This window comes from Macrotis lagotis, chromosome 1 (genome assembly GCF_037893015.1).
Source record: "Macrotis lagotis isolate mMagLag1 chromosome 1, bilby.v1.9.chrom.fasta, whole genome shotgun sequence".
Lineage (NCBI taxonomy): Eukaryota > Metazoa > Chordata > Mammalia > Peramelemorphia > Peramelidae > Macrotis > Macrotis lagotis.
In genome coordinates, this window is record NC_133658.1 from 296,950,874 (window position 1) to 296,966,313 (window position 15,440).

General features: G+C 38.1%; 1 protein-coding gene across 4 annotated transcripts in view; it reads left to right on the top strand.

Annotated features, from left to right (window-relative positions):
- The window catches only part of ELMO2 (engulfment and cell motility 2), a 67,901-nt gene that overhangs the window by 35,499 nt on the left and 16,962 nt on the right, over positions 1-15,440 (top strand). For all 4 annotated transcript variants that reach the window (XM_074211199.1, XM_074211201.1, XM_074211200.1 and 1 more), the window contains 5 exons: positions 1,720-1,819; positions 3,135-3,286; positions 7,942-8,020; positions 12,007-12,057; positions 14,959-15,081. In XM_074211199.1, coding sequence (XP_074067300.1) covers positions 1,720-1,819; positions 3,135-3,286; positions 7,942-8,020; positions 12,007-12,057; positions 14,959-15,081 — 505 coding nt within the window. The remainder of the gene's footprint in view (positions 1-1,719; positions 1,820-3,134; positions 3,287-7,941; positions 8,021-12,006; positions 12,058-14,958; positions 15,082-15,440) is intronic.

Sequence of the window (15,440 nt, forward strand, 5' to 3'; positions counted from 1 at the left end):
GGGTTCTGTCCTTGAGCTTTGGGAGTTACAAGGGTCAGGAGTTTATTAGGCTCATTGTATAGAGTGGAAAAAGTACCAGACTTAATTGTAGAACCCTGGATTCTATTCCTAGTTCTGCCAATAACTCAATACCACCTTATCACTGGGCCTTAGTTTTCTCATCTATAAATTGAGGAGTTTAGACTCAATGATACCTGTCATTTGAAAAGTTTAGACATCTCATTTTTAATGTCATCTTCATTTCTAAACACATCTCTTTCCCTTTTCCCTCCCAGAGAGCAATCCCTTGTAACAAAGAATTACAAAGGAGGTCAAAAGATAGTTCAGCTAAACTAGCAAGGTCCATGAATCAATCAAATTTTTCAGTTTTCTCAGGGCTCCCTACCCATATTCCTCAGCTTTTGTGCAATGGGGAAGGGGGCATTTTCTTTTCTCATCTTCAGAGCCACACTTGTTGATTATGTTTATTCAGTATTGCTTCATTGTTTCCCCTCTTTTACATTGTTATAAGTCATTGTGTGTTGTTTTCTTTATTTTGCTGACTTCATTTTGCATCTATTCATATGTATTTCTTTGCTTCTCTGAATTCTCAATATTTGTTTCTACAATTTAGCAATATTCCATTACATGGATCAAAATTTATTTAGCTAAGGTATATAAAGGTTTTCCTCTAAACATTTTGTTATTCATGAATCCTTTCTATCTTTGACATCCTTGGGGTTTATAAATCTAGTGGTGAAATTTCTGGGTCAAAGGATATAAATCTTAGTCATTTTTTTAAGTGACTAAATTCTAATTTAATTTGCACTCTGCATTAATTTCCATAATGGTTGGATCAATTCACAAATCCACCAATAGTGAGCCTGTCTTTCCACAACTCCCCCTCCAACTCCCCAACATTGAGTATTCCTGTTTTTGTCACCTTTGCTAATATGCAAGGTGTGAAATGAAACCTCAGAATTTTGATTTATACTTCGCTTAGTGATATGGAGCAGTATTTCTTGTTTCACCCCAATCTTATTGGCTTATTCCCATTTCATATAATGCTTCTTGGTAGTTTTAGATAAATGGAATGCTTAAGGAATAGTATTTCATTTGACTGTTTTATAGTCTGTAATTCTTCCCTTGAGAACTGTTTGTTCATCTGTTTTGACCTCTTTGCCACTGGTAAGACTAGATCTTTTCAGTTCTAAATCCTCTAGTTTGCATTTCTCTCTGTCCCTTAGTTGCTTCATCTCTAAAATAAGGTGCTTGGACAAAATAATTTTAATTAATTTATGTAACATTTTAAACACCAGAAGCATTTCTAAGTACTTAGTGCCAAGTCCTATGCTAATTAGGCACTGGGGATACAGAAACCCCAAAGAAAGGTAGTCCATACCTTCAAGGAATTTATTCTCTCATGAGGGAAAACAGGGTGTAGAAAAGTTAGGGAGAAAGAGACCCCTGCCTTCAAGGAAATTATTTTCTTCATGAGGGAAGACACAAAAGGGTGTAGAAAAGTTGGGGGAAAGACATCCACAAAGGGCTTTATTCAACATTATTCCATTTGTAAAATTATTCCCATTTGTAAAATGGGGGAAATGAAGGAAGGAGTCAAGATTGGAGGGGTGGGGGTAGCAAGAAGATGTAAGGGGAAATGATTGTGGTGGTTAAAAATTGTCTTCCTGCTTTGACTACTTATTCTGAATGTTTGTTTATGTTTCTCACACAACTTAGTTACAGTGAGATGCTGGCATTCACCCTGACTGCCTTCCTGGAACTCATGGACCATGGCATTGTCTCCTGGGACATGGTTTCGATCACCTTCATTAAGCAGGTGAGGACCCCCTGCTCTGTGCCTTCCCTTCCCAAGTGCCTACCATCTGCTGCTTAATGGGTCTTGGTGCTGAGATGATGTTCTTTCTGCCTAGGAAGGTATCCATGAAGGCAGGTAGTTCCAAGATCATCAGACTAGAACTTAGAAAACATTTTTACTTTGGTGTAGTCATGCCTTGAGAATAGTATTCAGTTCTGAGTAACCACATTTTGAAAGGACTTTGACATACTGGTGTGCTTCCATTGAAGAGCAGAGACTTGAAATGTAAATATGGTTTTAAGTGTTTGTATTCTGTGAGTATGTCAGTTTATAGGGTAATACAATGCTTTTGTGTGTGTGTGTGTGTGTGTGTGTACATGCCCATGGCACAGAGGAAATAGACATGGTCCCTGTTTTTGGCATTATGTTTTAGGAGGGGCATTGACAAGATGAACTGTCTTAGACCAAAATGAAGAGGGATGAGACTTGTTCTGCATGGTCAGAATTAAGGCCAATGCAATGAAGTTGCTTAGAGGCAGATTTTCTCTCAAAATAAGAACTTGTTGATAGTTAATAGTTAGAGTTGTCTGCAAGGGAATGGGCTGCCTTTCATCATTAGGAATTTTCAGACAGAAGCTTGGTGACCACTTAGCTGGGATCTTCATTCAGGAACCAAGCAGTTGTCTACTCCAACCCCCATCTTTTTCAGATGAGGAAGGTGAGACCTAGGGAGGCTAAGTGTCTAGTAGAGGGAATTGCTTATTAGGAGAACTGGATAATTTCTTGGATTCTTTTCTATTCCAAGATTTTGTGGAGATTTCTGGTAATAAATGTACAGAAGAATGATACATTTTTAAAAAAGAATGTATTTGGGCTATACTGGTTCAATGGATGAAATGAGCTTCCAGTAATGTAAAATCCCCTTTCTTTACCTTTGTTTTCATTTTTTTAATTGATTCCTTTAATCTTCAGATCATATTTTAATGTCCTTTCCCCAATTGATCTACCTTCTTATCTATACTTTAGTTCCTATTATGAATTCTGCACTTTTGATCTCAAAGTGTTATCATTGAGAAGAGAGCATTATTTGCTTGCTTGGTAAAATCTTTTTTTATCTGAGACTCTACCCATATCTATAGAAACCAAGTCTTGTCAGTTTGAACCATGTAGTCATAAAGCAAATAGCAGCATACCCAGACTGGACCTCTGATGTCCAGGAGGAAAGAGGTAGCTTCTGGAATTCTAGCCTTTTAAACCCAACCTGTCAAGAGTCAGCAGTGTCCTAGCACACTACCTGAATCTGTGGATGTGTTTGCTCCCTTCTTTCTGGGTTTAGATTGCTGGATATGTGAGCCAGCCCATGGTGGATGTGTCCATTCTGCAGCGGTCATTAGCCATCTTGGAGAGCATGGTCTTGAACAGTCAGAGCCTGTACCAGAAAATTGCTGAGGAGATCACCGTGGGTCAACTCATCTCTCATCTCCAGGTGTGAGTAAGAGACACTGCCTTTTACTGTGTCAGTTTTCAGGTTTCACTCCTATCTCTCCTCTGGGATGATTTTAAACTGCTGGCTTTTTGGTTCATTCAAAATAATATTTGCCCAGTGCATGTACTGCCCCTATTTCCCCTTCCCCAGTCCTGTTCAAAGGGCTAGGGGTGAGAGGAAGCTGGTGCAACCAGGACTTGCCCTGAGGGGATTTACTGCCAAGAGCAACTGTGGTTCAGCCCCCACATGTCTAGTGTTTTATGCTTTATAATGTTTTCCTTACGATAACCCTGGGGCTCAGGCTAGTTAATGTAATAGATAAGTGTTAGGGTAAAGAGAACGATAAATTTGGAATTAGAGAACCCAAGTTCAAATCCCAGTTCTTGCATATATTAACAAGTCATCAGTGAAGAAAGGAAGGAGATAAACATGTATTAAGTGCTTACTCTGGGTCAGGCATTGTACCTAAGACCTTTACAAATGCTATATCTTTTGATTCTTACAACACCCTGGGAAGTAGGTGCTGTTATTACCCACATTTTACAGTTGAGGAAACCAAGGCAGGTTGGTTTCCCAGAGTCACAGAACTAAGTCTCTGAGGCTTGGTTTCCTCATCTGTAAAACCTGGATATAATAGTTGCATTATTATATCAGGAATGTTGTGAGGCTCCAAGGAGATCATTTTGTAAAGCACTATTTAAGTGATAACTATTATTACATTCTATAAATATTTTCCCCAGCAAATGAAACAGGTAAACGCCTGGGAATACTACCATTATTGCTTCCTCTTTTCTTCATTTCAGCTGATCTGCAAATCAACACTTACCCATCAATGATTCCTTCCTGACCTTTGCTCTATCCCCAATGGCATAGTCAGAATTGTCAGGATCCTGATAAAGCAGTGTCCAGAGGATGTGGACAGCTTTGTATGGGCCCCTTGATTATACTTTAAACTAGCTCTGATACACCACTCCCACTAAAAGGCAGGATATCATGTGCTTTATTCTCTTTGCAGTTCCCATCTTTGTCTGTTAGCCCAGCATTGGATATTTTACCAGAATTTGCAGAACAAACAAGCAAGCAGATTCATTGAGTTAAGCAGTAGACTAGGAAATTGACCCTGAGCTGTTCTGAGGCAGATGTGGTGCAGTGGAAAGAAACTGAGCTTAAAGGCAAAACATGTCCTAGCCACACAACTGTGAACAAGCCCCTCTGTCACCCTGAGCCTGAATTTTTTCATCACTAAAATGGAGGTAGTGATCCTTGCACTTGCTCATGTGAAGAGCATTTTTTTAAACCATGAAGTGCTATACAAATGTGAATTATAGCTCCTGGCTTCATACTTCATTAATCATCTTAGCTTTCTGCATTCTGTTTTGTCTGTAAAGAGACTAGGCCTATTACCTGACTAGTAATGGTGGAAACCAAGATAGCTGGTTCAGTGTTAACAGCTACTTCTTTTTTAGGGCAGTTAAGTGGTACAGTGGATAGAGCAGTGGCCTTGGATTCAGGAGGATAGGAGTTCAAATCCAGCCTCAAGACACTTGAGTCTAACTAGCTGTGTGATCTTGGGCAAATCACTTCACCCTGATTGCCTCACATCCAGAGCCCTCTCCAGTCTTCCTGACCATATCTGGCCACTGGACCTAGATGGCTCTGGAGGAAACTAGTGACTTAGCACAGCTTCCCCCCCCCCCCAATCCAATTCATGTGCTTCTCATGGCATCTCCCTGTTTTGTGATCTTTTCTGAAAATGAAGGACAAACATTATTAGAACTGCTAATTCTTTTTAAAATTAAATTGTTTTCAGTTAGCAAGTTTTTATTTTTCCTTTCCATCTCCTTAACTTCCCTGTTCCCCAGAAAGAAGGAAAAAAATAAAAGAAAAACAAAACCTTGTAAAACAAATAAGTAGTCACACAAAATAATTTCCCACATTGATCATGTTAATCTCTCATTCTGCATCTTGAGCCCATCACCTATCTGTGGAATTTTGTCCATATGCCTCATCACTCCAAGGCCCTGTAAGATCATAATTGTCATTGAATTCTTTAGAATTCTTAAGTTTTTCAAAATTATTCACTTGTATAATGTGGATGTATACCTTGTTTTCCTGGTTCTGCTTACTTTTTTTTCTTTTTTTCTGCAGCAGTTCATACAGGTCTTTTAAGGTTTCTCTGAAATCATCCCTTTCATTATTAATAGCACAGTGGTCTGCAATTACCAAAGTTTGTTTAGCCGTTCCCTTGTGGCTGGGAATCCCCTTATATTCAATTCTTTATCACCACAGAAAAAGCTATTATTAATATATTTGTACATTTGGGCCCTTTTTTTTCCCTTTGATTTAACTGATAATCCCTAAGAAGAATTAGATTCTTAGTATAGTTCTGTCACCCTGGAAAAGTCACTTAACATCTATCTGCCTCAGTTTCCTAAATTGCAAAATGGGGATAATAATGGCATTTTCCTCTCAGGATGGTTATGAGGCTGAAATGTGAGGACTAAGCACAATGCTTGGCACATATTGGTGCTTAATAAACACTTAAACCCTTCCTTTCCTTTTTTCCATGAGAATGTGGCAAAATGCGTTGGGAAGAGCACTGTTTTGAGAACCAGGAGACCTGTGTTCAGGTCCTGACTTTGCTACTAACTAGCTGTGTGACCTTGGGTGTATTACTTGATCTCTTGAGGCTTGTTTTCCTGCTTATAAATTGAGACTCTTACTTTACTGCTAATTTTAAAATCCCTTACAGCTCTTACATTTGAAGAATCTATGAGATTGAAGTGAGGGCTATCAAAGAAAATAGCTGTATCTTTCTTGTTCTGGGCTTAGTAAAGGAGACCAGGAGACTCTTATTTTATACCTCATGAAATAGGAGCAATGTCTGTTTGGTGCCTTTTCATGTAGGCTGGTCTAGGTTGTCTTCAAGGCTTGAATGGTTCAATGAAGCAAAGTTTCAGCAAAATTTAACATCCTAGTCACCTAAGTTATAAAAAACTCAGTCTAGAAAAAGTAGAAACCCCTCAGACTTGATGGTTATCCCACTGCTGTTAATCAAGATACAATTCTGACCAGAAGCATTTCTGCCTGGAGAAAACAGTTGGGAATTTCATCTACCTCAACCAGTACTGTTTTTTTTTTTTTTTTTAGGTTTTTGCAAGGCAAATGGGGTTAAGTGGCTTGCCCAAGGCTACACAGCTAGGTAATTATTAAGTGTCTGAGGCCTTATTTGAAATCAGGTACTCCTGACTCCAGGGCTGGTGCTCTATCCACTGCGCCACCTAGCTGCCTCCAATACTATATTCTTGCTAAATGTCCCTTCCATGCTCCATTGTTAAGTAAACTTCTTTTCTTTTAATTGTTAGATAATCTTATCACTGTCACATTTCCTTCTAATCTTCAGTCTGAACCACCAAACTGAACCAGATCAGACTTGGTCTAGAGCCTGTATTCAGGTCAGAAGTAGTTAGGTTAGGGTTATTTTGTTGTCCTTTTTTGGTCCTTTTTTCAAAATCTTTTCAAAATCTTCCCTAAAGAGTTTATGACCAAACAAGATTACAGAAGTAAAATAGATAATTTTGATTACATGAATTTGAAAGGTAGCCAGAATTAGAAGAAAATCAGGAAATGGTGAGGGGGGGTGAGGAATTTGCATTGTTTTTAAGATAAATGCCTCATTTCTCAAATATGTAAGGAACTAAACTAAATTTATAAAAATAAGAACCATTCCCCAGTTGGTAAGTGGTCACAGAATATGAACAGTTTTCAGAATAAGCAATCTAAGTTATCAATAGTCCCATGAAAAACATGCTCTAGATCACTGCTAATTAGAGAAATGCAAATTAAAGCACCTCAAACATATTGGATTAATTTATGTGACAGAAAAGGAAAATGTCAAATCTAGAAGGAATGTTGTGAACTGGTCCAACCATTCTGAAATTATGCACTAAAGGCTAGGAAACTAAAGACTCTCTTACCAGTAATACCACTAGATCTGAAATCCAAAGAGATCATAGAAAAGAGGAAAGGACCTACAATGTACAAAAAATATCCCTGGCAGCTCTTTTTGTGGTGGAAATTGAGGGAATGCCCATAAGTTGGGGAATATGATTGTTATGGAATGCTATTGTACTATATAAGCAGTGATGACCAAGATAATTTCAGAAAAACTTGGGAAGACTTAAGTGAACTGATGTAAATTGAAGTGAATAGAACTAGAACAGTAATAGCAATATTGAAATAATGGTCAACTTTGAAAGAGCTACTGTGATCCAAGACAATTCCAAAAGACCCATGATGAAAAACATCATCCACATCTAGAGAGAACTGATGTATTCATTCTGTTTTTAACTTTATTTGTATAGTTTTATTTTGTGTTTTCTTTTGCAATGTGACTTATGGAAATGTTTTGCATGCATGTATAATCATATGTATAATTGAAAGCAAATTGCTTGCCTTCTCAAGGAGTTAGAGAGATGGGAGGGAGAGAATGTGGAATTCAAAATTTTTAAAAAACTCATTGTTTAAAATTCCTTTTATGTATAATTGGGAAATATTTAATTAAATAAATAAAAATAATTTTTAAAAAATCTTACCTAAATATTATCCTATCCATTAGAATCTGGTAGTAACCCCTCTGTTTTCTGTCTTCTCACAGCTCTAATCAGGAGATTCAAACTTATGCCATTGCACTGATTAATGCACTTTTCCTGAAGGCACCTGAGGACAAGAGACAGGTGTGTGACTACCTTTTATTATTTATTTATTTTGCTCCCTTTTAAAAATAGCTTTTTCACTCTTTTTTAGTCAGCTACTATCTTATCTGAAACATATAGGTTTTTTTTTATTTAGGTTTTTTTTTTTTTGTAAGGCAAACGGGGTTAAGTGGCTTGCCCAACCAAGGCCACACAGCTAGGTAATTATTAAGTGTCTGAGACCGGATTTGAACCCAGGTACTCCTGGCTCCAAGGCCGGTGCTTTATCCACTATGCCACCTAGCCGCCCCAACATATAGGTTCTTAAGAGAATTTTACCCTACAAAGGAAAGCCAAAATTCATCTCATCCTTCATGTGCTGAAATAGCATGGAGTAATGGAAAAGTAATGGATTTGGAGTCAAATGATCTAGGTTTGAATTCTGGCTGTGCCTGGGTGACCTTAGGCAAGTTGCTTACCTTCTCTGGACTCCATTTCCTCATTTGTCAGAGGAGAGGTAGTTAGATCAGATGACTTCTGCTTCCCAACCCTAATGTTCTATGTCCTATAAGTTTCCTGCCATATTCATGATCTGTCTTCCAAGTTCTAAGGAATATCTTCATATCAAGGGGAAATGAGGGTATGAAGTCCTTTTCAAGAATAAGAGGAATTCTCACATATCCTGGCTGGGCCTCAACTTCCCCAATGTAAAATTGAGAATTTAAATCTTCCCTTCTAGCACCAACAATGGCACTATACCTCTTTTGGAGAAATTGTTTATTCAAGAAACAAGACATGGGATAGAGCCAGATCCCCAGATTTCAAGGACTGGGACAATCAAGTTGGGACCTTAGAGTCTTTCTTGGAAAGACAGAATAGAGGACTTTAAGGGAGTTTGTTTGAAGCTACTTTGTTGACCTACCAATAATGAGCCCTCTTTGATCCTCAATTTTTCCCATCTATAAAATGAATATGTATGTAATGATCTCTGTCCTGTTTAGGTCAAAAGTTGTTAATGAGGATGGAGTTAATTAATAGCTGTAAAGTACTAGAGAGAATTAGATTCCAATGCTATCCAAATACCAGGTTGTTATTATCATTTATTCTCATAATTGTGCCAGTCCAAATCCACTTGGGACTATCCAAATCCTTTGACACTCTTGGCTGGAGGACTGGGGGTGTCATTGCATCTGTCTATGTCTGTCCTTGTTTGGCTTTGCTGTGTTAACCTCTTCCTTCCCAGTACTTGTTTTGCTCTTAAGCTGAAAGCTAATTCCTGTCTGCCTCTCTCTGTGCTTTCTGCTCTCTGCCGGCAGGAGAAGCTCCTTAATCCTCTAGATCTACCTGTTACTGTAAGTAGCTTTGCCATGTTGAAAGGGCCCTGATCCAACTCCCCCAAGATATAGTCTCTGCTTTTGGGTGGGGAGGCCCTGGCTGGCAATGAAGAAGGGGATATGTGCTGTGCTGTCTGGTTACCTATGGAACTCTGCACATTGTATCCATGTCTCCACACTCAGTCAGCACCTGCCTTTATACAGGCTCCAATGTTTAGCCCAAGAAGATCAGATCAGGGTCTGAAGTAATAAATAATTTCTTTTCCACTTTACTAGAAGTAGCAGCAAGCTTGTAAAAAACATGGTGTTTGGAGTACCATTTTTGCCATATAATGCCCATGTGACCTTGGGCAAACATAGCCTTATTTAGCCTCAATTTCTTCATCTTAGTCCTCGTACAACCACCTTCTATGATTATTAGAAGGATCAATGAAATTCATTTCTATCCCCCAAATATTATACACATATACTATTCAGACCCAGGGCCTGTTACCAGGGCTACAAAGACAGAAAATAACTTGATCATTCAGATAGCTTATGGATATAGATTTAAATCATTTTGTGATTTCCAGGTACTATATAAATAAGAGCTAACTAATAACTGCTTCATGAGATTGAGTCATTTCTGTGAGATGCTTCAGTTGCCTGGAAGTGACTGCATCCAGCTGGTCTCATCTGAACTTTGTTTTCCCAGTGCCTGGCTCCCTCTGAAAAAAAGGCATCCAAGCATAGATGAGGTGCAGAGCCAGCTTTGTGTCCATAACTTTAGAATTGTGTATAAAGTAAGGTAGCAGATTAGAAGCACTGAAGGTATCCTGAGAGTATGAAAGGGAAATCAGAAAAATGATGGGCAGAACATAAAACCTGACTTTCTGCTATCATTAAGTGTAGGCACAAAACCCCCAGGAAGGCTCAATGGCCAGACCGTGTAAAGTCATCACTCTTTTAAGGTCCTAAACAATAAGGATGACTGTAGTGATAAAGAGCCCCCAAGAAAAGGTTATATCACTTTAATTGTTGGGAATGAGAAAGCAGAGATGTATAATAAGTTTAAGAAAATTGCTCTTTTGGGGTGGCAAGATGAGCGAGATTAAAAAGAAGACATGGCACATAAAAGTAGGAAATTTCAGTTACTTGGAAGTCCATTATGTGGAACAGCTCATTTTCCACCAGTGCCAGAATAGTGAAATGTTGACCCATTCCTCAGAATAGAATGCAATTAGGAAGGTGAATCTGATGGGGAGAACTGTAGGAGTGGCTCCCTGGATGGGTCAAGAGTCTCATCAAGCTTCTGGCCTCATCTCTAACTTTAGGTGTGAACTCAGTATATGATCTTTGGAAATCATTTTTCTCCTTGGGCCTCAGTTCCCTTCCCTGTAAAAAGGGATTGGACTAGATGATGTTGTTGTTGATGATGATGATCAAATTCATTTGAGAAACTAAGAATACCCAAACTGAAGCCCTGCCTCTGTGATCCTGTTCATGTGACCCTTGGTAGTCACTGACTGTCTCATACCCCTCCTTGTACTCCCTCCCCTAGTGAATCTAGAGAGCTTACCATTCTCAGGCTTTCTATCCTGATGAAAACATAGCTCAAATAAAAACAGAGGACTCATATATGCAAAGTTTTCTGCTCACAATACTTCTTTGAACTCGGTATTGTTTCCAGTTTGCAGATGAGGAAATTGTGACCTGGAGAGGTGAAAAGATAGAGATGCCCAGGGTCAGAGAACTAGGGAGTGTGTCCCTTAGGTCTCTTTGTTTCTCAGACCTGTAAGTTCAGAGTAGAAATTAGTTTATAATTATCTAATAATCTTGGTGTTTTCCTTCTACTTCTTGCCCTCTCTTCTCTACTAGAATGAAATTCTCTCAAACTTCTTTGGAGAATAGGGAGTAAGCTCCTTCCAGTGTCTTCCTTGTGGTGCTTTGGTGAGAACAGTTGGAAAGCACCAAGGAAATATGAGTTATCTGAATTGGAGTTGAGGGAGGTAGAATATGGAACAAAAAGGATGTTCTCTCTTGGTGTTTTTAGAAGCAACATTTGCCCAGGAACTCCTATAGCCACAGTTCTGTGTGTGTTTCATAGCTTAGGAAGCAGCGCTGCCTGCTTGCCATCTGTTCTCTGTGTGAAGTGTCCATTTGATTTTTTCATAACATCTTTCTCAGACTTGAACCAATCCACATTTCTCTTTGAAGACAATATACTGGTTTTTATTATGAGTTATTTGGACTTGCACAAAAAATGTTTGGGAAATAAAAATGTAATTGTTTTAACCAAAAAATGAATTTTTTTCATTTTGCCACACATTCCTATTTCCATGTCAACTGAAAAAACTGAAAATGATAGTAAGAATAAGATTCAAGATGCATGTGGATGACCCACATGATATATTCATTCATCCTGATGAGAGTTAATGGGGTGGAATGGGGTCCTTAGAAGGAGGCAGTATGGAACAGTGGAAAGTGTAATTCAGATATGGAGAATTGGGCTCAGGGCCTGGTTCTGCTGCTTGCTACTTCTGGGACCTTGAATATAGCACTCAAGTTCTCTTGGCTCAGTTTCCTCATTTGTAAAATGAGCCGATTGGATGGGATGACTTGTAAGGTCCTGTCCAGCCCTAAATCTATGATCCTCAACTTGGTCTGTGTGTGTCTTTCTCTTTCATCTCATGCTTACCTTGATTTTCTCAACAGGATATGGCCAATGCATTTGCACAGAAGCACCTTCGGAACATAATCTTGAATGTAAGTTTGTGATACACAGCTATTGTTTTGTTGGAAAGGGGACGCTTATAAGAGATGTCAGAGGATATCAAAGACTTCTGTTAACCAGAAATGAGGGTCTCAGGGCCTATCTTCGTGGAGGGTAAAGAGCTTAGACCTGTTCTTGTATGCAAAAAAGAAAAGAGGAGCTCCTGGTCCTTCCCCCATGAACAACTTATATGGAAGATCATCTTTTGGGAAAAGAAAATCCTTGTCCATAGTAGACTTTGACCCTTAAACTCTTTTGTATTGAAGAACAGTGCAGAAGATGAGGTTTGAATACTGATTCTATGTGACCTTGAACTATGTGACCTTAACCACTCTGAACCTCAGTTTCCTCATCTAGAAAGTGGGATAATAATACTTGAATCATCTCATAGGATTGTTGTGATGAAAGTATTTTGCAAATCTTTTTTTTTTTAGTTTTTGCAAGGCAATGGGGGTTAAGTGACTTGCCCAAGGCCACACAGCTAGGTAATTATTAAGTGTCTGAGGCCGGATTTGAACTCAGGTACTCCTGACTCTAGGGCTGGTGCTCTATCCACTGCACCACCTAGCCGCCCTGTAGTTTGTAAATCTTAAAGTGTTGGAGAAGTTTTTATTTTTCTTACTCTTCAGATAAGACTTTTTTTGTCGAACAAATACTTAATTTGTAAAGTTTATTTTGTTTTTTATCACAGTCATTTCTGAATATAGTATAGGTCGCCTGTGCTCCCCAGCAAATTTTCCCTTTTACCAAAGATTTTTAAAGGTAGTTCAGCAAAACCAATGAGCAGACATGTTGAATGTGTTTAATGCCTTATGCCTCATGTCTCAGTTATTGTCCCTCACCTTCCAGTGAAAGGTAGCAGGTACATTTACTCTTCTTTGGAGCAAATCTTGGTCATATATAATTACATTGTTTTTAGTTTCATTTTAAAGTTCTTTCCATTTGTTCTATTCTCACATACTATTTTCCTTGTTCTCTTTACTTTGCATTGCTTTACTTTATCTCAGTCTTCTCATATTTCTCTGATCTCCTCATATCTGTTATTTTTTATGGTTCAGCAATAGTCTATTACATCTGTGTGCCATAATTTATTTAGCCATTCCCCAGCTTATGGGTACCCACTGCTAAAAATTACTACTATGATTAATTTGGTATCTTTGAAAGCATTCTTTCTGTCTCTAACTTACTTAGGGCAGATGCATAGCAATTGGAATTCTGAATCAAAGATTTTGGACCTTTTAATTCCTTTTTTTTATAATTTCAAATTGTTTTGCCTGGTGTTTAGATTAGTTCATAATTCCACCATCAAATTGGCAATGATAACATAAAAAAGAAAATTACTGTTTTGGGAGGGTCATGAGGGAACAGGAACATTAATGTATTGTGGGTATAGCTGAGAATTGGACTGGCTCTTCTAGAAAACAATTTGGGACACTACCTAAAATGTCTTTGTATTCTTCAACCCAGCAATACCACTAGTAGGTAGACACCCTAGAAAGTAAACAGAAAAAAGGGAAAGGACCCATATAGGCAAAAATATTGAGAGAAGCACTTTTTTGTTGTAGCAAACAATTGGAAATTTAGGAAGTGCCCATTAATTGGGGAATGACTGAGAAAATTATGGCATATGAATATTATGGAATATTATTATTCCATAAGAAATGACAAAAGGGATGTATTCATAGAAACTTGGTCGACTTGCATGAGTTGATACAGAATGACGTGAACAGAACCAGGAGGACAGTTTATATTGTGACTAAATGGTAAAGAAAAACAATTTTGAAAGGCTTAAGAACGTTGATGAATTCAATGACCAGCTTTGACTCCAGAGGACTGATGTTGATGTTAATCATAGCTAACAATTTCAGAGTATTGTAAGGCTTATAAAACATGTAGCTTATATTATTTGTATTTTGTTTGATTCTCACAACAACCTTGTGAGGGAGGTGCTATTATTATTTCTGTTTTTCAGATGAGAAAACTTACTCAAATTCACTCAGCTAGTAAGTGTGGGAAGGAGGATTAGAATTTAGAAGTCTTTCTGACCCTGAATCCAACAATCTGCTTGAACATCCATTTCCCAGCAAAGCATGTTCTCTCTCTTCCTAACAGGGAGGAGATACACTAAAGGTGTAGAATAAGCTATACATTTATGGAGATGGCCAATGAGTAGATTTATTTTGCTTGATTATTCATATTTGTTACAAGAGTGAAGACTTTAGTTTTTTATTTGATGAGAGAAAATTCGAAGGGAAGAGGGAAGCTAGTGATGATGCCCCTCCCAAAAAAAAGAAAAATGAAAAGTGCCATTGAAACATTTTTAAAATGCTCTGAAGAGAACAGAAGGTAATTCAGAGGGAGATACAAACAAATGAGTTTATAAATGTAAAAGAAAAAGCTGCTGATAATAGAAATTCACTATTTTATACACATTAATCATGTTTTTGTTCTTTTTTATGAAAATGTTCATGATTGTTGATGCTCAAGATCATAATAACAGAATAGTTTTTAAAAAAGAAAATTAGAACAATTAAAGGGGCTCATTAAAGGGGAAGTTCCTAGAGAGATGAAAGGGAACGAGTGGGATAAGGAGCACACGTAAAAGGGACTTGGCATTGGCAAGGAAAAGGGCTATCTCTTCCTACAAAACCAGAACTGAGAAGGAGAGAATAGAAGATGATGTTTTGATGATTTGAAACGTTGAATTAAGTGCATTCTTGATAAATAGCTTTCAAGGTTTTCTGCTCAGAGGGGTGGAGAATGACATGATTTTAGTTGTTTTTGGTAGAAGGTCTTAGGGGAGTGCAACACAGAATCATTCAAAGAAGAGTAAAAGATTTCAATAATAGGTCCTTTCATTCAATTCTTTCTTCCTTGCCCTTTGCATTTTTCAGCATGTAATTCGGGGTAACCGCCCAATCAAAACCGAAATGGCTCATCAGCTCTATGTACTGCAAGTCCTGACCTTTAACCTTCTAGAAGAGAGAATGATGACCAAGATGGACCCCAATGATCAGGTTAATTTTAGACCCAATAATAATGTTCTCTGCCCTCCCATCAGGGAAACGAGAAACCACAAATTTATGTTATCCTGCTTTTTGTGAGAGGTAACCTATTTGTGACCCTTCCTAGTCAGTGATATCTCCTCTACGACATATTTTACTCACCTTAGAATTTTTGCAAACTGGTACTAACACACTCTGCTGATTAACTGAGAGCAAAGGGGTCATTTTGCAAGTCTTTTTCTTTTCTGTATTGAAAAAAGGCAGTAATATTTTTCCTTCTTTTCAGAGGTGAGCGAATGGTAGGTGATAAGCACAGCATATAATGTCAGGTTTGGTTGTTGTTATTGGTTCCTTTTTTTTGTTTTATTGCA